At 44.7% G+C, this 27,047-nt stretch overlaps 1 protein-coding gene across 1 annotated transcript in view; it reads left to right on the plus strand.

Annotated features, from left to right (window-relative positions):
- Positions 1–944: 944 nt before the first annotated feature.
- Positions 945–27,047, plus strand: part of LOC144147734 (rab GTPase-activating protein 1-like) — a 74,769-nt gene continuing 48,666 nt past the window's right edge. Inside the window, exons 1-11 of the mRNA XM_077679581.1 lie at positions 945–1,163; positions 8,584–8,768; positions 8,866–8,977; positions 10,557–10,740; positions 17,515–17,712; positions 22,198–22,360; positions 22,562–22,680; positions 23,668–23,734; positions 24,057–24,168; positions 24,337–24,503; positions 26,853–27,012. Coding sequence (XP_077535707.1) covers positions 8,613–8,768; positions 8,866–8,977; positions 10,557–10,740; positions 17,515–17,712; positions 22,198–22,360; positions 22,562–22,680; positions 23,668–23,734; positions 24,057–24,168; positions 24,337–24,503; positions 26,853–27,012 — 1,438 coding nt within the window. The 5' untranslated portion in view covers positions 945–1,163; positions 8,584–8,612. The remainder of the gene's footprint in view (positions 1,164–8,583; positions 8,769–8,865; positions 8,978–10,556; positions 10,741–17,514; positions 17,713–22,197; positions 22,361–22,561; positions 22,681–23,667; positions 23,735–24,056; positions 24,169–24,336; positions 24,504–26,852; positions 27,013–27,047) is intronic.

Raw genomic sequence — 27,047 nt, forward strand, 5'->3', positions numbered from 1 at the left:
GGTTCCCTCCCGCAACCCGCGCACAGTTCTTCATGCGACTGCTCGCAGATATCCGTTTTTGATCGCCGGAAACCCACTCGGCCGCTTCAAAAAGCAAGGCAGTCCATTTAGTATTATCCATAAACTTTTACCTCGCTATCGTGAGCTTCACGATACTGTAGGTATCCTCGGATATATTTGCTTGTATACTTATCTCCCAGGTTGCTGTCACGGATTCCTCCTCTTTTTTTTTAAAATTAATTGTCGTGATCGTTTCCCCTGCACTTCCTAAGTCTTCTAGTTTTTTTTTTTTTTCTCTCCACTGTCTATACCCTTTCCATTTAAAGATACCGCATCACGCTGGCCGCTCATCTCTGGTCATCAACGTTTCTCAGCCGTTCTTTAAAACTAATTGTGCCTTGCGCTTCCCTCACTTCGAAAGAGGCCAGCTGGAGCCCCTACCTTCTTTTTTGTGTGCAGGGGCTTATCCAGAATTTCCAGAATTTCGCTTCCGGATGGGTGTCGAAATTCTCCTGTGGGAGGGGGGGAGGGGGGGAGGGGGTATATAAACCCCTGATTAGTGGCTCTAATGCCGGCCATCCCATGTCTCCCTGCACAACCTCATTTGTTGTTTCACTGCATGCTACTAATTCCAATCAACCCTGCCACCCTCTGGTTCACTTCGAGACTTAACCTAACCAGAAATACGCTCTAAATAGAATCTCCGACTTGACGCGGTACTGCGTTCAAAAAAGCGAGTTTTAATTTTGGCGGCAAGATGACGCACACATTTCCGGAATTTTTTTCTACAATATCAACCTTATGTTTATTTTTAATAAAACTACTCCAAAAAGTTTTTTAAAACAAGTTGGTTACAACAATGTTTTCTTTTAATATATTTTCAGATTACTTGTGTTACGTTAGCGTCTGGCCACAATGACACTCTAATTACTGTTGCCAGACCGCAATCACGGCCATCTATCGCACCCATAGGGGGCCGGACTGACTGGACATGGCATAGTCTTCTGCATCACCGCCTAACCCTATTGCCCCTATTTTTTATCTTGGGCATGATCCTGCAAGGCTGTTTTCGCGAAAACTTGAGACAGCAGTTCTGGCGTGTGAGGCTGCTTTCAAGACACAAAGACATCAGCGGCTACCATCGCCTCTGCTTGTGCTGATGGGTAAGAAGGTGGAAACTCCATACTTCGTGAAGGGGCCTCTACCTTTCCGTCATAAATAGCAGTGATCGCAGTTGATTAGTGTGGCAACGCTCGCCGCACTGTCTGAGAATGTTGTTCCATTTACCGGAGTTAATACATGTTGCTTGTGAACGCTGCATTACGAGAGACGGCCGTTCACAAGAAGAAAAAAAAAAAGGGGGGGGGGGGGTGTCACCCACGAACAAATGGTTTACTCCTCGTTTGGCTTGGACGCATGTTTGTTTTACATGTTTGCAGAGGTGACGTTCGGCGTACGTTGTTATTTGAAGCATGTGGGGCTTATGCAACCTCCAGAACGTCCATCGCAGGTAACTGCGGCTGACGTTTTGGCAGCAAGACCGACAACGATTCTGTCGGCCAGCGCAGTCAGCTGCTGATAAACAACCCGTGCTTACGCTGGGGTTGTGTAACACTCGTGCGCGTAGTCCGATTTCTTGGCTTTGTTCTTCTGTGCTTCTTCCAGGGCAGCTGGAGTCGGTATCATTTGTAGTGTTATGTTGTCATTTCGTCGACTATTGGTTGCGTGCTAGCCAAGCCCCGTTTTTAGTGGAACACTTGTCTGCCTGGTCATTTTAAGCTGTCCGGGTACTGTGAGGCTATGCAAACAACCGCTGGAGCAATTGCGTGAACCGTAAATAATGTCCATTTCATGCGGATGCAGAATAAACTTACCTTGGGCTACAAGGGTCAAGGGGTGGGATGTGCCAGTTATAAATAACCATGAAACGATTTTACAATGTGTAGTTGTCATAACTGGAAAGAAAGCTGGCCCGATACTGTTGGCTTTTTCGAAAAAAACAAAAGCGTGTTAACCAGTATAAACGTACGTCGCCATTTTTCTTTGGACTGTTTACGAAACAAATTTATGTGTTCATAACGTTTAAAAAGGAAAATTGCATCTGCGCCTGATCTGCTGCCATATTGCAGTAGAGTAATAGCCGTAGCGCACTGAAACAAGCCGTACAGGCACGTGAAAGAGCTGCATGGATTTAAGGCTTTCCACCCAGCACATACAGCGGGGAATGTAGACAATGTAAATACTCTTGACTGTTCACTTGCAGTGCTGCATTGTTCTTCTGAAGCAAAAACTCAGTAGCCACTCGTTCACAGCAGCTGCGCTCCAGTCGAAGACAAATACAGATATGTCCGTGTACTGGGATTTTGGTGGGGTTTAAAGAGCCTGGGGCAGTTAATCCCAATTCAAAGGGTACCCCACTCCCCAGTTTTTTGTTTTTTTTTATCCTGCTGTGTAGAGCAAATTTCAGACTTCAGTCCACACAAACATAAGAGCAGCTGGTACATGTGCAGCGCTGGTAATTCCAGCTGGTTGATGTTGACTGTTCATCAGTGAATGAGGGGCCTGTCATTCCTGACCAGGCTTATTATAGTTGAAATAAGTGCAATTATTTATGACCGTAGTTTTTGTGACATGAATGGCCTACAGTGCAAAGTACACCCAATTTTTTACCAATATCACGGGAGCGTCGACCGTTCAATTGGTCAGCGCCGTGTGATGGAGTGATATGGCAAATTCGGCGAGAGTAGCCGCATGCGCACTAAGAAAAGGTCGCTGCTGTCGTCGTCTGCTAGGCTGTTTCAAGAGCAGACGGCCGTCCCCGATTTTTGTTATTCGCTTATCACACTGCCTGCCATACTCGAAATTTTTCAAGACCTTGCACATGGCGCCAACTGAAAACAGAGCAATCAGCGTTGCCGAACGCAAGGTTCGTTTGGAAACGTTGATTACTATGTTTTCAGTTGGCGCCACGTGCCTGGAGGTACAATTATGAACAAAATCTATTTAATAAGCACAACAAAGTTTTGGGGTGTTGGTTTTCGTGCATTCCAGCTGTTGCGTAATGGGGAGAGGTATTAAAAGGATCGTAAAAACAATCTACATTCTTGTTTTATTTGGAAGAACTGGCCTTTGATAACTCACTGATCTGCATTCTGGACTCAAAGGACACTGTTTTCACCAACAAGTGATCACAAATATAGACGAACATTGAAATCTCTCGCTGCACAATGCCAGCTGTGACATCATTGGCAAGACACCAAAAATGGAGGGAACTTTGTGTCAAGTTTGCACAAACATTAAAGCGGTGGCATCAAACAGAACAAAGAGGCTCCACTATAACACAGCATTCCATTTTTTATTGATGGTAGCTTTCGTTAGCAGGTGGTACAAACTAGTCCTGATCTGACGTCACGGCACCAGTGCAAGAAAGGGGCTGGTGACTTGCCGTCTATTTTCCTTATTGTTTAGTTGAATTGTTTGAAGTTTGTTAAAACTGGCATGATTCTGACGATGCAGTCTTTTAAATGAACCAAACCTTTATTTTGTCTTTGTGGTACTAGTTAGCTTCGATATGTTCTTTTCCCCGGGGCTTCTCCAAGCCGCAGTAGCACTGAGGATCTCACCCCGGGTATCCTCAACCGACAAACTCAACTTCTGATACAAAAACTGTACATTTATTTACAGCCCAGCGGGCGGCTAAGAAACAGTGCTTGGGCAGAGCCCGAAGACGACGGGCTGAGCTCTCCGGCACCCGGACCGCGTCTCTTATTGCGTCGAAGCGCCCGACAGTACTTTTAATGCTTACCATGTTTAATGTGCAGTGGTGTAAATAGGTGAGGTGGTCCAACTCCTCTGAGGTGTTAGTGAGTCTGCCGCCTGCTTCCCGCCTCACCACTGCTTTTGAGCAATGGCAATGGAGGAGTTGTGGTTAGGCTTCTGGGACCCCTTCTGCCAGTGCCGCTGTAGATGTGCCATTAAGTGTTTGTTTTTTTGCTTTTTGATATCCATGTGCACTTTAATAAGCTGTGCTACATGCACTGACCTTATCGTGCTAGTTCACAGGTATACTTAAAGGAGCCATGAAGAGAAAATGCAAGTTGGTTTTATTCGAAAGATTTCGTGTTTTATAGTGCCCCCAGCGCTTGTCCGGATACAAACGGTGCTTTATTCACTGAGAAATTAAACAATTTAGGTTAAAATTTTAATTTTCCCGCTCAATCGTGCGTTTTCGTGGTCCCAAATGACATCACAGGAACCGACCGCTCTGCAGCCTAGAGTACCTTCATTCACGCATCCGCCGTACAGGGTAGAGACACGTATACGCTGGCGCCGCCATTTTCGGTTGCTCGCTCGCCGCCGAAGCAAGTCATTGTGTCAAAACCGCGCTAAAATTATCGCCGCAGCGCGGTTTACTGAAGAAGTTTGAATCATATTGTCTGTTTCGCGTTGCTAGGTCTCGTGGGAAACGAAAAGAATAACGCGTTGAGCCCGTTGGCCCAATTGCGGCGGCACGGGACCGTTCAAAGGTTGTCTCCACCCTGTACAGCGGTGTTGGTTTGTTCCCGCGTTTCTTTACGTTCCGTAACCTAGATGGTGCCACCATACCGTGGCAGGCGTTTGGTTTGTTTTTGCCCGCATTTAAACCTGGCTTGTTTTTGTTCTGGGAGAAAATATTCGTTCCCTGAAACAGTGCTCGCTCGACAAATGGGGTCACGTAAGACACCGTTGCTTGCGTCAATTGGCCAGTGTCGTCTGAGACAACCCCAAGCCCCGTAGTGCTGTGCAGCTAAACCAAGCATGCTGTGCGCAGTACGAACAGCAGAACGCATCAATACTTCTATGCTTACATGTGCTTTCGTAACTTCCACTGTTTGTCCCATCATTCTTATTGCTTTGTAAAGAATGTGCCCTAAATTTAAGCGCAAATCGCTCGTTCGTCTAGTTTGTAAGCTCTACCTAATTTGCGTCTGCTTCTGCCAGCCTCCGCCAATCGCAGAGCTTAGCTCATGTGACATCATAGGTTCTGTTGTGGGAAATGAGCTGGTGGGTCGCATGACCATTCCCGTTTTTCCTAATTATGTAGCTTATTTGAGCGAAGTTTACGTTAAAAGTGGTGTCAGTATGATTCTAACGAGACAATCTTTTGAATGAACCAAACTTGTGTTTTCTCTTCATGGCTCCTTTAACGCGTAGGTATACATGATGTGTGCGTAAAAACTCACTACTGAAATTGTAAGGCTGACATAACTTGAGTGGGAGGCATTCTAGCCGAACCAGAAAAAGTTGCCATGATTTGAAGTGCAACAAAAACACACGGACGAAGAACAGTGTAGACGAAACAGGCGCTTCAAATCATTGCTTCTATTCACCAACTAGTCCAGCAAGAAGTTCTTCTCAGAAAAAGTTGATTTGGGCAGAATACATGATTCTGGGGACAGATTACCGATGGGCCTCATGAGTAAGAGGGTGAATTGTGTGGGATGGGTGAAGAGAACAAACAGGATTGAGGGATGAGGTATAAAAATTTTCAGAAAAGGGTATATTTGGCTGGCATAGGGTAAGAGTGGCTGAAAATCGCTGACACAGGGACTGTTGTTCAGTGGACTGCCAACGGCTGATGGAGACGATTGTGAGATTTGAAATCTTATAACTTGTCTAAGTTGCGTGCTGTTGTAATTTATCTGGTCAATATCACTGCACAATAGGAGTGTTCAATGTACTGCACAGTAGTCCAGTGTAAACTCCTTTTGGGTGCCAGCCTTGCAGGAGAGGGGCAGCATAATGAGGAGGAGAAAGTAAAAAAATGCATAAAAAATGCAAAACAAATAGTTCAACATTAACAGCGAACCTTCTGGATGCAATGAGCATGCTATACATAATCTTCTGATCATTTTATACACTTGTTTTTCTTCAGGGGCATTTCAAAATGGCTTATCGTTGTGGTGGGAGCAGATTTCAGAGCCATGTAAGCATGGTACATCGCTTTGCATAGTAAAATAATTAACAATAGTCACTTGGTGACAGCCAGATTTAGTTGCTTTACCTTTACTCTACCTCCACGGACACTTACAAAAAGAGCACGCATTCTTCTACATCCTCCTCCTCCTCCCGCTTCCTCGCCCCGAACATATGCCCTTGTAAAACAACTACGGGAAACTTGGCTAGTAAAGCTGAGGATGTCAAGTGCTGGCTCGGGGGTCTGTAGCGCTCCCATGATGGCGCTTTCATGTATAGTCATAAAAAGTGGCAACAACAACAAAGAAGCAGGTGCCAACCTATACACAGAGCCGCAGCTTGCGATAGCCATCTGCACTCACAAGGCTGACCTGCACTTGGGTGCTCCAGCACATGCGCAAAAACTCGCTTACTAGGGTTGTCACCTTTCCCCGAAAAAAAAACCGGCCCTTCGGGGGGGGGGGGGTGGTATATAGAATGTTTAATTTGTGTTGAAAAAAAGACGCCATGTTTTTGACATATTGTAGCGTTTTCTTAGAGAGAAATCAACATAACGTTTGTACTGAAAGTGATTGAGAGCTTGGTTATTGCTCTGTATGTGCTTCACTGCAAAGTAATCGCAATTGCTGACCGCGGTGGCAGCATTTCGTTGTTTTGTTCCTCCCTTAGGTCCCCCTCCATCTCAGGCAGCACGTGCACCCGCGTATTTTCTCTGCTCGCGTGTCTTTGCGCAGCTTGGCGACACATGTTTGTCATCTTAGTTGTTGAATTGACGCTTATAAAACGCCAAAACAGACATAATCATGGCACGAGGGCCAAAAAACCGGCCAATGACGGTCGGTTTCAAGTATGGACTGGCAACTGGCCTGCTGATTAAAAAACCGGTCGGGCCGGTCCAAAACCGGGCAGGTGGCAACCCTATCGCTGACTAACCCAGGTACTGTCGTAAGCTGCTGCTCTGTGCGTAGAATGGCAACTCGTTCTTTCTTGTTAACACTTTTGAGGGGTGTACACTGTTGAAGCTTAGATGTTTGATATGTAACAGCAGACGGGAACTCATGAGTGCTTCCAGTAGCTTATTATGGGCCATTCACCTTGACTCCATTATTGGTTTTAGGGTTTCCTTCCAGCTTGTTTGCTGTACATCCGTGTACTGTCCAGCGAGAAGCTCCTAAACCGGAAGTGCTGATACGAATATTGCACGTAACATTTATGATTATAAACAAAAAAGACACTGTTGTGCTTTAAACTAGCTGTTATTTGTTGAATAAGATTAAAGCTGGGTTCTGTGTGAGTTTGTAGTGAAAGTTTAATAAGCAGATAGTTTGTGCTAAATGTACCACCAGACCATACAAAATTTTGTTACCCACTGGCATCCAGTTCTGCTACTTAAGCTAAATCAACCTGTGTCTTGCTTTATAAGTTTACGATAAATTTATGGATTACTATTCATTGATGATGACATATAATTGTGAAACACATCAGTAGTAAATATTGGTTGTCATCATTGTACAATCCATTGACATTAAACAATGCCATTTGATATCTTAAATGGGCAGTAGCGACATTTAGGTGGATATAGAGCAAGTAAAAACCTGGGTTGGCTAGAGTTTAAGGCTGGCTAGCTGGCACAAAGAGGAGGGCAATGACATTTTGCACGCTTGACAGATATGTTTAGCTGTAGCGAAGAGTAGGATTGTGCGTATTTTGATGTTGGTGCAGTTGAAAGAGTTCCGGCTGCCTTCAGTACAGAGCTTTTTGCTGTGGCATCTTTCGTAGCCTTAGCTTGTTGTCGAATACCACTTCTTTGATTTTCGATCCAAGGTCACAGCCATCACTGGATCATCCATACTAAAGCAGGCATGTAAATCTTGAACCGGAGTTGGGACTTTGAAACAAAGACTACTTGAGGTCTTGTTTTCTGGGGATCGGAAATATTTCAGGTGCAAATTTCTTCTTTCAGTTTGAAACCATCGAAATAAGCTGCTTGTGTAGCTCTGCTTCATTGCTTTATGATGAGTTAAGTGATAAAAATCTATTTCAGTAAAGACTGCCAGCATAGGACACAAACAACCAGCAAACACTCTCATGTGTTCTAAAATAGCCCAAAGTTCAATCGGTATCGTGTCTGTGATATGAGTTGGGAAAATAGCAGTGGTAGTAATAAGTAGATATTTTGATTGGGATTCTGTGACATGCTGCTATGCAATCGGTAACAGGCAGCTTTGTAGCAGAGGGGCTGTGGTCAGCAGTTGGATTGCAACTGTAAGCGTGCACAGTTGCTTGGTTAGGCTATACGTTCATTGGCAACATATAGATTTTGCTGAGTCGGTCAAAGACGGTGTGCATTTGTCTTGACCTTGTGGCTAAGTGTAGGTGAGAGCAGGCACTGGAACATTCATTGGCACTCATTAGAGACATGCCTGTGCTTAACTATCTGCGAGGATGTGTGTGTGATGTACGTCTAACATGTTTTGTTCGGCATTTCAGTCTTTGTGGGGTCGCCTTACTTCTTTCTCTTCCCCCAGCCTTGTTTCTTGTTGTTCGGTGCATGGTTCTCCCCGGGCTCTCTGCGGGGGTGGTGCAGAGCGGTGTCTGAGCCCTCTTCTCTGCGTGTTCTGTCCACAGGGGCGGGGCCTCGCTGAGGGCAGTCGGTCATGGAAGAAGAGGCCAGCTCGGACTCGCTGGCTACGAGCGAGGAGTACGAGCTGGTCTGTCCCGAGGCGCCTCGGCTGAGCATAGCGGGCAACGGCAGCCAGGACCAACTGCAGAGCCACCTGGGGGAGCTGCTGGCCGAGGGACCCCCACACAAGGTAATTTGGGGCATAGTGGCCTATGCTAGAGGGCAATCTGGTGGGTCTCACAGGCATTGTGGGGAGACATTGTGGGTGCTTTTTGTCTTTCCTGCAGGAATTGAGCCAGTGTGAACAAAGTGGAGAGGGTGAGATGAAGACGCCTTCGGAGTGCTCCCCAGAGGAAATATCTCCGGAATCAAAGCCAAGGTCATCATCTATGGAGTCCGGTATGGGTGTTTGAGCAGTCATTCCACAACTTTTTTTTTTCTATCGATTTACTTCAGCCTGGAAGGGTACTAGGCAGAAGACATGTCTATGCTTTTAGTGTAGAGCCTGTCGCAGCTGCAATTTTTTATTTTCTGGGTCAGAATAAACAGGGTTATTCGTTTTAAAATTTCTTCAGCACTACTTTTGTGTGTTGCTTTCCGTTTTTGAGCACGTCTTTTTTTACAGCAAACTTTAATTTATAGTTTTTACTACTGTGCATGGTTTTTGTTGGATGGCAGTCCATCACTAAGGTTGATGCTTACCCTAAACTTATACAGTTCTCAAAGGTGTGCTGTTTTGCAATGCCCGTTCAATTCTCCCTTGTAGGTTACCTGGGAAGGCTTCTCGCCATGCTGAACTTCTAGAGTGGTGTACTTTAAGGGGGGACGTGGCAAGTAAAACGACTTTTTTATTTATGGACCAAATTGAACCAAATTAGGAGCATTTGTGTAGCTAACCATTCTAACAAAAATACTGAAATCAGATTAAAGATACCTTCTATACTTTTTAAGTTGGAAGACTAATTACCTGAAGCTTGCAATCAGCATAATTAAATAATTAGGCAAGAAGTCAACCAGATTTGTATGTCAGTGTGATTAGAAATGCCTATTCTGTGCAAGGAAGCTATTAGATTATTGCATTATATCCTTTAAGCATAAAGAAAGAACAAGTAAAGTTTCACCTTCCTTTCAAAATCAGAAATAGTGTCATGTCAAAAAGAAACTGAATCTTCTGTCTTTCTTTTTGGATACTTGAAGGAAATAAATCAATAATCAAATAGCTTCCTTGCACAGAATGGACCTTCCTCGTAATGCTGACATAAAAATCTTGTTGAGTTCTTGCCTAATTAGTTAATTAATCTTGCGACAGCTCTGTGAAGGTAATTAGTCTGGTAACTCAAAAAGTATAGAAGATATTTTAAAACTGATTTAAGTTTTGTTATTAGGTTAGTTAACTACATAAAATCTCCTAATTTGGCTAAATTTGGTCCATAATTAACAAAAATAGTTTTACTTGCCACGTCCCCCCTTAAACGTTTTATGGTGTGGAGGCCTGAGGCTGTTGCAGTGGGGTCATTATTACATCACCCAAACTGGGAACTCCTGGGCGAACTTAGGCAGCATGTAAAACTTAATTTGCTTTATCGTGTCTATTTTAAGGAAACTGGTACCAATCCTGACACTTGTTTGTTTACCCCACATATAATATCAAGACGGTGTGACTGTAGCTGGAAAATTCGTGAAATATCTTGCCAAAAAAAGTTTAAAGGTTTCGTGCCCTTCTTACTCTATTAGTATGCGGAATAAGTGGCCAAGTGCTGCAGTTGACTGTGCCATAGACGCACTTTTTAGCAAAGTTCTGTCAGGCCTGTAATTTTTAATTTTTTTCTGTGTTTGTGTATGGGTAACGGTATTAGTGATGTGTTTTTAGTCTGCCATCTACATTTTGTGATCAATACTTCCGAATTCCCCCCCTCCTATAATGCGTTCTCGGCACTGCAGGAAACTGTAAATACATAAATAAATAAATATTTTTCAGGGCCGGAGCCGCCTTGTGGAGTGCTGGCGTATGAGGACGTGGCTTACTTGGGCTGCGCAGCCATCAATGCGCCACGCAGTGAGTTGGAGATCCAGCGTAACATGGCCATCCTCAACGATCAGTCTGCAGATCAACACATCCAGGTGGCCATTCTGGTGCCCCCAGACTCGGAAGGCGTCGTTACGTGAGCATACAAGTTCCCTCTACTGCTCGAAATAGCCTCAGAGGGGATGTGTGTTGTTTTTCAGAGCTCTTCCCAACGTGTTGTATCCGGGTATCTGTGGGAGTTTTGAACAGGGAAACATTATTTGCAGCCAGGCTTGAAGCATTGGTACATGCAGTAGTGCCGCTAAACCAGTGCCTCTTTTTAATCAAATGTTGCTGTGCCCATCAGAGTGGCAGGAGAGGCGGCCGCCACCACTCATTACCACTTGCCATGTGGAGCTCTGTAGCACCTGCTGCTGATGGATTTGCAGCCTTTGTTTTTGAAAAATTCTTGTTCAGTCTCCTGAGGTGGGTAAATGTGTGCTGCTGGGCATGCCAGATCCGATTTTTGCCAAGGTCAGTTACAGTTGACCTGTTTGTCACTTGACGGTTGCTACCATGCAGATATCTAAGCAGGCATTGTTTTTCACTCTTTGCAGTGTGGTCTCAAAGGAAAAGCACTGCAGTCCAAAAAGGGCAAGCACTGTAGAATAGTAATTAGGAAGTTTTGAGACATTGTTCTGCAAAGGTACACCTTACCACAAGAAAAAACAAAACCTGCATATTCCTTACAAAAGACTGAAAGCACTACCACTCTCAGGGAGTCACTTGGCCAATAGGAGTTGAGATACCTCTATGTGTAGTACAGGTCTCTACATTTGCATACAGCTTCTAGGACAGGGGAAACCGCTCCCCCCACCCCTCTTTTTGCATTGAGCACCTATACACTGTAACCAGTTGTGTTCAGGGATGAAAGGTGAAGGGGTAGAAAGCGCCAAAAACCTGCAAATAATTACTGTCAGAGATTCTGCCGCGCGGTTGGCTCTGGGACCCTGCAGAATCCCTTTGTCATTTGATAGTGTGTGGCTTTGCTTAATAATTGTTCACTTCTCTTGTATGCAAAAAGATGCAGGCTTGCGCTTCCAAACATCTCCTAGCGCTGGTCAAGATTTCTTTGAGAGCATGCTTATAGGAAACATTCAGCCTTCCCACTAGGGAAATGCACCTAGGATGTTGTTGGCAGTAACTACAAATTAAACAGCTAGCCACGGGCAATGTGCCTATTAAATAATTAAAAAAAAAACAGGAAACCTTCAATAAGAGTATGTGGTAGCAGAAGTCAAGGCTGCCCACAGGTGACTGGTGACAAGTATCTTACTAGTGTAGTAGCTGAGGAAAATGTCCAGGGAGGCAAGGAGGAGGCCGTCGTCGATAGAAAAGCAAATATATTTACATTACGTACAGGGAACCGTGCCTTAAGCAGCCATCTTGTAGCTTCTCCTAGTCGTCTTCTTCTTCTGCGTGTCTGTTGAACTCTGATGCTGCTTCAGCTTCGTCGTTCCTCAAAAGTCCCAACAGTAGCAAAGTCAATGAAGAAGCAAAATAATACACATCTTTCAAATTTTCAACCACACTGCACTCGAATGCCAACATTATATACAGGGTGTCCCAGCTATCATGCACCAAGATTTAAAAAAAGAGAAATTGCGTAACTCGAAGAAAGCCTAGTGCATAATGTTTGCAGTACTGTGAAGAAGCGGAGAGTATTTTTTTCGTTAATGAGACTTAATTAATTAATTGTAATTAATTATCTAACTCGAGAAATACTGTCCTAATCACTAAAGTGTCAATCAGGCACTTGTAGGTAACCACGAGGGGCATCTAACTGCGCTATTTCCAGCGACGAACTAATTGCGTACTCATTTATTCTGACTGATAAAGGAAACCCGCGAAATATGAAAAATACCACGTGACGACGCTTACGCGCGCATTGTAAAGCAGCGTCCCCAAACAAAGTTGATTTAAAGCAACTGCTTCGCGTGTTACCCGCCCGAAGAGACAGCGCATCACCTTGATAATAGCATGCATGGAAGGAGCAGCAGCAGCCAGATTCGCGGGACGCGTGTGCAGATAAGGAACAAACTCGGTCGCGATTTCATCTTTCTTTCTTTTGTCTATTTCATTCTGGCTTACTCAGAGGCAGCCTGTTTGAGGGCGTTGCTTTACGGTGCGCGCGGAGGCGCCGTCACGTGGCATTTTTCATATTTCGCGGGTTTCTTTTATCAGTCAGAATAAATGTGTACGCAATTAGTTCATCGCTGAAAACACCGCAGTTAGATGCCCCTCGTGGTTACCTACAAGTGCCTCATTGACACTTTAGTGATTCGGACAGTATTTCTCTAGTTAGATAATTAATTACAATTAGTTAATTAAGTCTCATTAAAGAAAAAAATACTGTCCGCTTCTTCACAGTACTGCAAACATTATGCACCTGGTTTCTTTCGAGTTACGCCTTTACTCTTTTTTTAAATCTTGGTGCATGATAGCTGGGACACCCTGTATAGTAGTATTTTATTGCTGCTGTTTACAACCTCGTATGCCACTCCATTTGGAACAGTGTGTGTGCCAACTCTCTTTCAGTGGTTGTTCTTACACTTAAATATCTGAAGTCGCAGTGAGTAGCACAGCTGTCTGCACTTGTAAACCTTAAAGGGGCATTGAGTGCCATAGTACGCCTATGGTAGACAATTATGCGAAAGAAACTTCTGTGTGCAAAATGATAAGCTCCAGTTTTTCAAAATTTGCAAACACTAATTTAAAAAATATAAAAATCATGCTTAGATTTCAGTTTCTTTTTTTTTTCTTTTTTTTTTTCCACCCCTCTATTTAACTCTTTTGTTATTGCGCCTATTCAAACTCGTTCAATTTGGATGATACCTTGGGAGCCCCCTTTCATAGCATTCCAGGCGTTTCTGGAACAAGTAAAGCGATTTAGGGTTAGTTCAGAAAATGCCCTTTCAAAATCAGTTGTTTTCATTTTTGCAACAAAAACGTGGTTTTTGACACACGTTTGCATCACCTGGGCGTGGAAAAGGGACGTGGTCATCGCCCGTCGCTGCTACCAAAGAAGAAGGCGTGCTGCTCATAATTACTCTGTATCAGCATTTCGTTTTTGTTATCAGGGCACGAATGGTGAATCAGAAGATGATTTTCAATCTTCAGGTTTGCACTCTGACTGTAATAATCCCTGAAATCGGCTGCACATATCAAGGAGTCCCTGTTTGTAAGGTTATTTTATGATTTTAGGCAGTTTGATTGCCTTTGCACACGTTCTAAGTTGTGCGTTAGTTCTACGTACCACAGGACTACTTGCAAACAGTTTACAACAGTTTCGGTTTCGTTTCTGCATCGTGAAATTCCTATTTGGCTCTACTACGCAGTTACCCAACTTCTAGCCTCTCTGCCATGGCGCCTTCAGCGTCCACTACTGAGCCTCGAAAAAAGCATGCCACTTGTGATTTCATCCCGCCCTAACTCGATTTCTGCGATAAGAATTTCAGATGCAAGTCAGAAAATAACACCCAGTCGCCAGATATATGCTCCGACGAGGAGAGCGCTTCAAGCCGGCCTTGCACACCGCCAGCTGTTCGCCTGCCGGTTTGTTTCCATACGAGGGTATCTCCGGGGTCTGCGTTGCTTCTTAGTTGAAACTAACTGTCTATTCGGACGGAGGTTTGGTATTGTTTCTTTTTAAGCTGTTAAGGTGGCCCTCAAAGCAGAAGTCTCGTAGTGCTGAAAACTTTCCCCACGCAATAGCTACTCGGTGAGAGCATGCAGGGAACGATTCTAGCGCATCGCACCTCATTCCTGCAAGCAGAGATACAATAGCAATCCAGAAGATGATAGCGAACCTCAAGTTCATGTTTCGAGAGATAAGTGACAGTGAAGGTCAACAAGCATCAACCAACAAGTTTCGTTTTCAATTCCATGCAGACTTTTCCACATCGCGTACTTTTCCCAAATACTGTGCTGGCCGTAAATGCACAGTCAGTCACGTGGGGACAAATTGGTGCCTCTGATAATGTCAAACCACCAGCTTTCTTCCAGAAAACCACCCAAAATTTGGCATTTTGAAATGGAGGTCGGGGCTTCACCTCAAGGCGCAGGCACTACGCACGCTAACATTTTTTTTTATATCAGACAAACTGTTCCGCGCAAGTCAACATTTTTTCTGGGACGTGTTTTTTAAATGTTTCCCCGCAAAATGTATATTCGAAATTTTTATACTATTGGTGGTTCGTTATACACAACTCCTTTATGATCATTTTCTTTGACAACTTGACAACAATTTTGATTTTGATTTTTTTTTCTCGCATATATGATATATGAAAACATAAAAACTAGTGTTTTTGGAAAGGGCATTAAATTGTCTGCATTTTATGTTGCTGCAATTAGGGCCTAATCAATGTGTTCCACAGAAAAAAGATGTCGTCTTAGACCCCTAAAAGTTGGCCAATTTCTTGCAGTAACAAAAGAGTTAATGCAAGGCAGTAGTACTATAGGAATTCACTGAATCATCATCAAGAACTACTTATGCACTGTATTGCATGTTCTCTGCTGTTTTTACAGTTAGCCTGCTCTAATTTAGCTTGTTTCACTTTGGATATTTACAGTCTTTTTTTAATAAAACAAGTGTAAAATAAAAACAAGTTGGACCTACCACAGTGGCTAAGGCATTGGGCTGTTGAGCCCAAGGATGCGGGTTCTTTCCTGGCTACAGTGGCTGCTTTTAAGGTGTAGGCAAAGAGCAAAGTTGCCCATGTGTCGGGATTTCAAAAACTTCGAAAAACAAGTTGGCTTGTATTGGTAGATTACAGTGCCAAGAGTGCAAGTGCACCACTTTGATAAGTTGCAGTTGTTTGAGGATGTCGAAAACGTCAAAAGCGTGATATTGGCTATCACCACCGCATGCATTTTTCCACACTACGAATTGTGACGTCACATGCATGATGAGAATGCAGGATCAATTTTTAGCCTGAGCAGCAGTTTTAGAGCACAGCTTGTAAGTGCCCGCTCCTGTGGTTTTGCGTCGTCCGTCGCCGTCAGCCTCATTGTAACCGAACGTACGAGGAGGACACTGAAGATAGACAGAATAGAGCGGGCAGGGAAGTATGCTGCAAGTGTGAGGGGTGGGGCGGTGTGCCAAGGCCACACGAGAATTTCAACAGGCCTTGTGGCGGCGACGCTCTGCGAGATGACGCCAGAGCAGGGTGCGTTGTCGTGCGTTCACTGAATCCTGAGACACAGCAGCTATGCGCTGTCACCAAGAAGACTGCAGTTCGCACTGTGCTCAAATTTCGCATTAAAGGAGCCATGAAGAGAAAACAAAAGTTTGTTTTATTCGAAAGATTAGGTGTTTCATAGTACCCCAAGCGCTTTCCCGGAAGCAAATGATGCTTTATTCACTGATAAATAAGGCAATTTAAGCCAAAATTTTAAATCTCCCGCTAAAATTGAACATTCCGTGACGTGTACAATGGCGTCATAGAGCCGGTCCATGAAACAGATACTTAGTATGTCGACTCCATATAGCACCCACACGCGGGAGTCGATCGAGACGGCGGCCATTTTAAAAATACTAGTAAAACCTAGTGCACCCGCAGCCCTAGTCATGGAATCGCCTGATCCGGAGAACAAAACTCTCGCCGAGGAGCTCGGGCTTGCATTTAACAACCTCACACCACAATAACGCTCAATGCTTCTAAGTGCACGAGCGGCAAGAGTTGTGGGATACGCGGTGGACGGGAAAGCGACCATTCCGCGATAGCCACAACAGACGAACGCCCAGCCGTCGGCACCGCTGCCTCGTCAGCCCCGTCGCGACGGACGAATATAGACTGGTACGTATGTGCCGTATTTTGATTACGGTTAATAATAGTTCAATTTCAGTAGCAGTATCACTTATGCCAGTTGGCCGGTGTCGTGTATGGAAAGCCGTTCGCGCGAGCTCTCTGCTTCGACCAGAAAGATACGAGCGTCAATGCGCGGTGTTTACGGCATTTTTTTCCCCAAGGTCAGAGCGATTTGACGAAGTCGGCAACGAGCGCCAGCATGTTCCAGGAGTGAGCTAACGTAAGGGTCCCTGCCGTAACTGAACAAACTGAAGTTTTCAGTGGTTGTAAACTGGAAACGAGCTCGTAACGACAGCAGCAAACCAACACCATTCGAAACTTACGCGACGACTGGCACTATCTCGTCGCTTCTTGCTGTTCCTCACTCCCCTCGTTTCTATTTTTACCTTTGCTGGTTGGCGATATGACGGCCAACCTCCTGTGAAGGGATTACGATACGAAGCAAGGTCGCGGCTGTGCGTGCTGGAACGGTTCGTTGGCCCCGAAGAGCCTCGAACCCGAAAATTCGTCTGCGCGACGGCGAGATGTCGAGCTCGGCCGGCGCGCTAGTTTCGTACGCATTGGCGCACACGCTTGCGAGTTCGTTCGGACCTTCAACCGTTTACTCCACCGTTCTTTGTCATAAAAAGAATGTGCAGTATGTTTCACGGGCATTTAGCTCGCTATGCAAGCTGTAAGCCCTGCCTAACATGCGTTTGCTTTTGCCGGCCTCCGCCAATCGCAGAGCTTAGCCCATGTGACGGCATAGGTTCTGTTGCGGGAAATGAGCTGGTGGGTCGCATGACCATTCCCGTTTTTCCTACTTATGTAGCTTATTTGAGCGAAGTTTGCGTTATAAGTGGTGTCGTTATGGTTCTAACGAGGCAATCTTTCGAATGAACCAAACTTGTGTTTTCTCTTCATGGCTCCTTTAAGGAGTATTGTAATCGTCAGCCAATCTTTTTTTTAACTTTGTTTCTTTTATTTTTGTTCTCCTGCAGAGGTTGAAGTGCGGAATTCCTTGTGCCCTCGTGGATTGAGGCTGGAGTGTTGTGTGCTTGCCCCTCTTCCGCCCACTGCAGGGTGTTCGAAAGCAGCACGCGCAGTGAAGTGGCCAGTTTTCCTGTCCAGCGGATCCTGTTCTGTGCCAGGGGAGCGGTGGGGTCGACAGAGCAGCACTGCTTTGCCTTCACCTGCTCACACGGAAATAGTGCGGAGGAGGCGATCTTCCAGTGCCATGTCTTCCGATGCACAAAAGGAGGCCCCGATGCTGTCCATAGGTGAAACTTTATCAACATGTAACGGGATTTCAGCGGGTAATGTTTAAATGGCCAACATTTTTTTAATAGTTTGGATGCCCTACTTTTGTGGTTTTTTTTTTTTTTGGTCTGAAAAAGTGCTCACAGGGGTGCGACGGCAATAGTTTTGTTCCCTCAATGTTTTCCGCGAAATTTCTTTGCTTCAGCTTTTTAAATATTTTTCTTTTCTTTTAAGCTCTAGGGCTAGCGTACCAACATGAGAATAGCTTAAGTAAACGTGGCAAATTTAAACACTTCACATAGCACGCAAGCGAAAAAAAAAATTGTCTACAAAATAAATCTGTGTGCACACACCTACTGCCGTCTGCACGGAGGAAAGAATGCTCAGGCGATGCCCTGACGTCGCATTATGTGAAGTCAAACTGTGTCATCTCGGGATACCCATGGAGTTCACTATTCTTTGTCATTGTCCTCTTCTGCGCCTCACCTTTTTTGCCACCACTTACTTCCATTTAATTAAACTGCTGCTGGTTGGGCTGCCTTGGCATGCGAATGCCCACGAAACCGGTGGACTCTTCTGGAAATCAGCCGTGCTTGTCTTCTTGGCTGCTACTTTCATTCAAAAATAAAGTAGATCAGGCTGACGAATGTCAAAGGAACCTGCAAGCAAACATTGTGAAACCTAACAGTAGTCGGCCATAGCAACAAAGCTACACTTGCTCCATGGGCATCCTTATGTGACTTCATTACACTTGCTGCAAAGCATTGGGAATGCTAGGGGCCTCTTTTGAGTATTCTTTCCTCCATGGCTGTGTGTCTACCCCAATGCCCACCCTTCCCCATTGCTCTCTGTATGTTTTCTACTTTTTCCCAAAAGCCATGGTGCCAGACAAACCTCGATTAGTGCGCATGTGTGTTGCTGTCAATTCGTGCCACTTCTGTTTGTATGTTTGCTCACAAGGCCACTTTATTTGCTGCTTTGTTTCTTGAACACAGAGCAGGTAGTGTTAATTGCGGTGAATAATTAAAGGAACACTGAAGGCAACCAGCAACTTGGTTTCAAATGAAGTTCTGACCTTTCCATAGCCATTTTACATTGATTCGGTGGCAAAAGATGTCTTAATTGCTGAGAAATCGCTTATCAAACAGTGCATTTCTCTTCCTCAGTTTCCTCGCAGCGATTCCACGATGCAAACAGCGGCTGGTGAAGTCACTGTTTGTGTCACGATAAACCGGAAGCAAGCAAGGCAGCGCTGATGTATAGCGGTATAGGCTCCGGACAGCGAAGTTTGCCGCGCGAGCGCAGCGCCAGCCGCGACAGACACGCGCAACTCCGCGTCGGTCCCGCCGCGCCGACCGCCTTCAGAACCAGTGAACGCTACTTAGAAAAAAACGTTTGTTATAACGTTATTTGCGCATATATGTACTACATAGTGCAACAAAGTCATGTAAAATGTTATGTAGTCGGGGGAAGCCTCCAAATAAAACGGGGCACTGATAAAATGCTGTCGCCTCGCTGCCGAGCCGTAGGCTAGCACAACTGGGAAGCATGTGTTCAAGGCTCCCCATTCTCCCGCGGATTGTTGTTCTCTGTTTTTTTTTTTTCCGCAGATACCGAGCGTGGTTACTGAATCTTGAAAGGCCCACATTAAGCGAGCAGATTACATGCTGCCGTGGTGTACGATCAGCTTGTTAGTAGGCTGGTTAGCATGCGGTCAATACACATAATTGCGCTCTGAATTTGGTAACAAAGAGGGCCCCCAAGCACAATTATAGCATTGTAGCTTTAGCACCCAGCGGTTCTACTCTGCTTCATCTAATATTCCACGTGCTTATACCGGCGAATTAAATACATATAACCACATCGCTGCTGAGCACGAGGTCGCGGGTTCGATTCCCGGCCGCGGCGGCCGCTTTTCTGATGGAGGCGAAAAGCAAAAACGCCCGTGTGTACGAGATTTCGGCGCACGATAAAGATCCCCTGGTGGTCAAAATTAATCCGGAGCCCTCCACTACGGCGCGCCTCATCGCCTGCGTTGCGTCGGCGCGTTAAACCCTACAATCAATCAATCAACATATAACCACATATGGGGCGCGGACACTTATAGGCGTTAATGTTCCCACATGTTTCGCGAGCATTTGGATAGCATAAAATCACCGCCTCTTCTTGCAAAAGAAACAATGAAATTGTTGTCTAAGCCACTGAAAAGCAAAGAAAAATAGAGCTAAGACATGCCGCAATCAAAGTTGGAACAATATGTACACAGGAAAAAAAATTTCGCGTTCGGGGAGGAGGAGGAGGACAAACTTTATTTCCCCGTCCGTTGTGATTGCGGTCACTCCGGACCAGTGAGGGGTGTACTCAGGGAACTAAATTTTTTCTCCCGTGACTTTTGTTGCAAAAGTGTTGACGGTAACAAAAGCGCTACTATTCGTTCCTAACGGAGGTCTCCTGCCGAACCCGTTGGCGTGGAGAGAAAAAAAAAGCCCGAATATGAATATTCCGTAGTTTATTCCAATAAGCCTATTAGATGTTCTGCTTACCCCTCCCCCATCCCATCCCTGCCCAAAGGAATTTCTTGTGATAGCCTTCTCGTGATGAGATCCTGTTTTGGGGGCGTGTTTACATATATGCAACTAACGTACTGGGCTACAACTGGAAGCCCAAAAGTTTCTCGGCGAAGCGGGCACTTATTAACGTCCGCACTTTCGCTATACCCCAACAAACGTGAATTTCATAGTGTTACATGTATGGAGCATCACATTCGGATCAAAGACCTATATGTAACTCCCGTGTGGTCCAGTTAGTAGTTCTGCAGTCGCATGCAAGTGCACTAACACGGATGGAATACCCCGCGCGGAAACATCGCGCAACGTCTGATATATTTGCAGGCAAAGCCTCCTCTTTTGTGGAGTGAACAATATAAATTACGTTTTTTTTTTGAAGCGTCACATGCTGATGTTGAGAAAGGTTTGCCCTGCAGGCAGGCTGTACAAGCGTTTCTCTTCTGGGCATCACGGCTATGCGGCCTTTATATGCCTTCTCATACGCGAGTTCAACCGAATAAATCCTTCTCCATTCACATGCACTATGTGGCAGGATTACTTTACAATCTCTTACTTCGCTTCAAGCCCAAAAGGGGCGACTAATATGCTTAATCCGCGCTGCAAAAAGAAGAGCGCCCCCGAGCCAGCAGCGTACCGGCTTGCGGGGACCGACCCAGTGTTGGGCATACTGCCGAAGAGGGCGGTGGGTGTCGCGGGCTCCGTGTCGCCCTCTGGGCGCTGTCCGGAGCCTATAGAAGCAACTGAATACAACGCTGCCACGTACCAAGTGGTTTCGCCACATCAGTCGTGCTTTCTCGAACTGCCGCGTCCTTTGCTGCTCCAAACCACTAAGCAAAATGTTTCTTCACGGGACCCATGGTCAGTATTGTTGCTTTGCTGAAGAAAAGTATGTTATCCTTTTTAGGCTGCGTGAATGTTACCGTCGAACCAACCGCTTGTGCGGGGCCCCCGCACTCTGCCTCGCATAGTGGCGCTGCTGCCAGCATAGACGAGTAGTGCTGCCCGGCGGCAGCCAGGACAGACGTTGCGTATGCCAGACGTTCCCGCACACCTGAAAGTACCGACTTTAGCAAAAATAAGTGTTTCCGTGTTTTTTTTTTTTTTTTTTTTTTTTACACAGTGAAAGCATGCAGGGGGTGATAATAGAAGTGGCTATGTACACAGTGCTGTACAAGGGTCACACAATTACAGTAAAACCTCGTTACACGAGACACTGTTACTAGACACACTTGGTTATAAGAGACATTTGAATGAAAATGGTTTGGTTGGTTTTCCTATGTTCGCCATGTTAGCAACATTGCATGCAAGAGACCTTGGTTACCAGAGACATGATTCCGAAGTCCATTGAGTGTCTCTTGTAATGAGCTTTTACTGTATCCGTCCGAGTATTGCACCAGATATTGCATCAAAACCAAAACAAATTTTTTGGCGTTTGGAACCACCACGCGATCTATCGAATGGGCTCGCATCATATTGTTTTCAGCTTTCTTTTTGTTCTTCGACATTGAAACATGGCACTGCAAAAAAAAACAACATCCAGTTAAGTTTTTATAAACTTGCGATAGTGTATTGTTAAAATATTTGTCATGCAATTTTAACCACTTCCGGTTTAAGTTTTGACTACTTCCGGTGTAAGTCTTCACGTTTTCGCTATTTCCTACCTAATCTTAGGAAGGCTATGCATAATGGTGGTATATTTGTGTTCTTGGTGAGCTAATCTATCGATCTAAAGCAACTTGTATTGTGCCTTCAGTGTCCCTTTAAGCAAGTAACATCTAAAACTTATTCTGGCTGAAGTTACTGCAGTCGTGCAAACCACCCGAAGCACGTTAATTGGTCTAGGCCACTTTTGTTGTGCAGTCGTTTGCAGAGCTGCCGCGAAGCAGCAGCAGGGTCCTTGCACTGACCCTTGCAGAGGCTGTTCTTCCTTTGCCGCAGGGTTCTGCAGAGTTTCGCTGGGGCCTTTCGTCGGCAGCCGCGACAGCCGCTGGGCAGCCATGGGGGGACTCCTCCACTTGGCACCGTTGGCACTGGTGTGCCCAACAATGAACAAGTGCACACTTTTGAAGCCTCCCTAGATGTGCGAGAGGAAGACCAAAGGGTAAGCCGCATGGAAGGCTTGGTTAAGGGGTTGCCACAGTTTCCCAGTGGGAATGGGGCTGGTAAAGTTAGATTAGACACATTACAAACACATGTGTTGTGAAGGCATACAGCAGTTGTGAACAAAGGATTTACAAATTTCTAAAAATTGCGCCGGTTTTCACTCCAACTGGTGTTTTCTACGCTGCTCATTTGCGACTAGGGCAACTTCTCGGCATGTGCCCGAGACAAGGACTGTTTCAAGTTCCGCTCCAACACAGAGAAAATGATCCAAGTGACGATTCAGCAGACGACTGCCACTCGGGAGCTTGGCATTGAAAGGTGCGTCCTTTGAGAACTCCTTGCATTTCTGTGCTTTCTGTCTTGGCATGTTGCCATCTACGTTGGCTGGAAATTTATCGTAGGCTTTCAAGTCTGCCATGCAAGGTGTGATGCTGTTTGCCAGCACTTCAAACTTTTTCGTTGAGCAATGCAATGTCTATTGTGCAAAAGAATTGTGCAGTAAATATCTGTGACCAGTTCTGTGTGTATGCTTTTGAGCAAAAACTGTTTCAAAAATTCAAAAAAAAAATTTTAAACGGTTTTTGTTTTTCTTGCACCCATAATTGCGACCAGTGGCTCTCAACCTTGGGTGTGTCGAGGTCCTTTTGTTGGCTGGCACAAATGGGGGATGATACCATGAGGAGGAGGTGTGGGTGTGTTGAGAGAAGCATAACAGTGACGTACATTTGTTCCGTGCGTGTCTGTTGGCCCATCTTCTTGCGCTGTTCATACATATATGCAATTTCCTTATAGCTTGACAGGGTTGAGGCCTGGGCAAGTTGGTGCGAGGTGACAATGAAATAGCCTAGGAACAAAACTGACTTGACAAGACAGAAAATGAGGAAAGTTGTGCACAGTGCTGGCATTGCTTTGCACCACAAACATAAGGGGACGAGAGATGATGACTCAGTTGTCACACCTCTGCTTTGTTTTCTTAGTTATATTTTTTACATCGGGGGCACATTCAAGCCAACATGTCAAAAAATAAATGTGTTGTAAATCAGCACTGTGGCTGTACTTCCTTCACTTTGTGTCCTGCCAATTAAGAGTTATTTCTACTTTGCAGTAATTCTTTATAATAAGCCTTATGATGAGTTCCGGCAGTCGAAGTACGTATTGTCATAATTTTAGAACGAACACGAGAGAAGAAACAAATCTTCAGCAACAAGGGGCAGTTTCAAAACAGTGTGATGTCTGTGAGTCAGGGGTTCGGTTTTCTTCGACTACGTTGTTGCTAATGATGCAACTTGCCACATTTCACGGCAGGTGCTTTGGCATGCTTGTTTGTCCTGGACGACATGTGAAGCATAGTGATATGCAACTCATAGGCATGGTGAGTATTGTCGTTACTTTCAGGCTAGTTTTTGTTCGTACCATTCTGTTCACTTTAATTTCGGCTATTTTCACTACGAGTGGTTGTTTTCGTCGTCAGCTGTGAATATTTTTACCTTTTTTACAGCCTTCAGCTTCATACTGCTTGCCATTATTTTTCTAGTTACCTAAAAAGTAGACTCTCAAGGCTCAAAATTATGAAAATAGTATTTATCTTCATAATATCCTTGCGCTTTTTCTGTTTCTTGTTGGGCATTGAAGCAATCTCCATCATGTGTGCCTTGCTACAAGATATTCCCTCTTTTCTCTCTGTGATCGACCAGGTGTCCATGGCAAAGTCTACTGTAGGAACAGAACCAACGGCTTACCAAATTACTGGCCGATGGAACCCCCAAGAGCCAGCTTTCGAACTACTCAACACAGAAACTACACGAGGTAGAGGTGCATTGTGTTTAAGCGATATATAAGCAGCAATCTGGCTGCCTCCTCTCCGTCTAAAGTGCTCATTTCTCGCGCAAAAGATCACGACAGTCGCAAAATTTGCTGGCGCCTTCTGCCCCTTGTGCTCACGGTGTGCTTCCGTGCTGCTGCTCGTGTTGGCAGATACCAAAGTGTACCTGACTGTGGCTGTGGACTTGGTGGTGACCGGTGTGCGGGAACCTGTTCGCTTTGTCTTCGAGACAAAGGCCAAGATCTTTCCTCAGGCAGAGAAGTTCTGGTACTTTGGACGCAAGCCTTTCCAAGAAGAGTTCTTCCTGCGTTTGAGAGAGGTAAAGAAGCTGATCTCACTGTTTACCCAATTTTGAGTTGTTGTTTGAGTAATTTTTTTTTTATTAATGCCATAAGCAGTACCATGGGGAAAATTGAACAATATTCCCAAAATTTCTTACACTGTTGTGTTGCTAGTGGATCCAAAAAACGTTTATGCAAGTTAAATCTATAAACTGTAATTCAACCTGTGATGTCTCGAATGCAGTTTTAGTTTCTCGAATACAGCTTTGGGTTTGTGTGCGCTAACAGACCAGCAATAGAATTCTGCATGATTGCATAGGAACCCGGCTCATTGCAGTTGATATTTTTTGTAAGTGTGTGGATTAAAATCCTTAATTGTGCTACTGTGAGGAAAGTTTCTTAACTTCGTGGTGCGTTAATATGTGCTTGCCAAGATTTTCAACCACATTAAAGCTAATTTGAAAATTATATTTTTTATACCTATTTAGTTGTCCGTAACTGTTCCCTCTGCTAAGCCTTGGTTTGGTGTAGGCTTTAATGATTTATAGCTGTTTTTATCAGGGTAGGGCTTTCTTGAAACTTGTCTCTTTTTTTGTAAAGTCTTGTGCAATTCGGATTATTTGTATTGGACCATAGCACTTGCAACTTGTATGTATGAACTAACAAATGTAACTTATATGCCAATGCTCTTTCTATAAAATCAGCTTTTCAGAGTGGAATTGTTTTCCTTCATGAAAATCATGAAACGGGTGAAATTCTTTTATGCAGACTTTTTGACGAAATGAAATATTTTAAGTGTTGTTAATAGGGAAGCAAAGGGTATTTTATGTCAGATCTGGAAGTTTAGAGTTCCAAGGATTTGCAACAAAGAATTAGCGACAGTAGATAATTTTTATCAGCAGTTTAACCTTTAATGCAAAGTTTCGTTGTGGCCTGGTGACTGAGGATTCTTCAGCACTCTACTGGTTTGGTTTTAGGCTCTGACAGCTGCATTTCTAATGAAATAAAAAGATAGTAGCGCTGATCTAAGCTATATTTAGTGATTTTTAAAAAACACCGGGTGCTGAAATGAATCCGTAGGTCCCCGTCACAATGTACCTTCAGGTGTTAATTCAGCATGTGAATCTCTGAATTTATTTTAAAGCGCACATGTTAGTTCAGCATATTAATTCCTAAATTGGTCTTAATTTCTCATTTGAGTGTTCATTTCATTTACTTTCATTTCTTTACATGTGCGAGCAAAAAAGCAGAAAAATACTATACATATTTCAGGTACTAGGTGTATTTTAGCTTTGGTGCTTTCATTTATGATGAAATTTCAATAACCTTAGATAAGTTGGGCACCTCAAATTCCACTTATAATTTCTGGTGTCAAATCGAGAAAATGTTAATAGGTTTTAAATAACTTGTTCTTGGAGTAGGTGATCTTACAAGTTAAGAAACTTTCATTAAACATTTGAATGACCAATTTGTGGAGTAGAAACTTTCCCAACCTTAATGCATTCACAAATTGAGTATAGCAAGGTCAACAAGCTAGTAACGAGGATAGGTTATATGAACTTGATAGAGCAAACCCAAAAATTGGCAGCTGTCAAGAAAATTCCAGACCAAATTGAAGAATGTAAACAAAATATGCTTTTTGTCTCTGCATACAGTCATGTAGGCAGTACAGCCGGTAAACGGCTTGTCTATAACACAGCTTTCCTACTCTCAGCCCTATCCTGCCCCGCCGGAGCGAGATTTGAATAAAACTACTGCGGAATTCTGAAGTCGTAGCCCTTCGCTTTTCCCTCCGACATGTTTGGAATGAGTATGTTTCGGCAGTTTTCGGATGTAGCGGGTTGAAGTCGAAATCGCTGTTATAGACAAGCGTTTTACCGACTGTACATGCCATGGGGCGTATTGAAAGACATTGCAATGTAATGAAATGGCAGGAATTTTTTTTTAAAATGAGAGCTAACATCTTGAAAAAACCAGCTGCTGCTGAAGTTATGGTACAACGTAAAGAAGGTTGTTACAGTTGCAGTATTCTCTTTGGCTGACTAATCTTTAAATCCCGTTTTGGAGGGCAAATTCACAGTTCTTAAAGGTGTTTTGAGTAAGGTTAAGTAGCTGACTAAAACTCTGTGCTTTTTTTTTTTTGATTGGTGGCTGTCATACGCCAAAAGCACAAAAGGTACGTGTCCCTTAGTAGAATAACTGGCATCTCCATTGACTGCATGCCGCTTACGGCCAGGCCAGATGTTTCTTTGCAATGCTGAAGCTCAAATTTAGGCTTGAATGTTGTATGCCTTTCAAGAGGCGAGACCTTGCGGGCATGGCAGTGGAGGTTGGGGGTGGTGGGGATAGTGGGGCTGAGGGGTGTCGTCCTTTGGCCTGTGTGGCAGGTGGAGCCTGAGGAGGCCAGCCAGGGCCACCGCTGGGAGGTGGTGGGCGTGAACAGTGGCAGCCAGATTCGGCGCAAGGCGGCCCTCTCCCTCGCCCTGGACCAGCACAGTCCCGGCCAGGAGCCCTCGCCCGACTCGACGGCGGGGGACGTCGACTCGGGTGCGTCCTCCTCGAGGAAGCGCATCAGCAGCGCC

This window comes from Haemaphysalis longicornis, unplaced genomic scaffold, assembly GCF_048455015.1.
Source record: "Haemaphysalis longicornis isolate Haplotype H1 unplaced genomic scaffold, Haemaphysalis longicornis Haplotype H1 scaffold_1, whole genome shotgun sequence".
Taxonomy (NCBI): Eukaryota; Metazoa; Arthropoda; class Arachnida; order Ixodida; family Ixodidae; genus Haemaphysalis; species Haemaphysalis longicornis.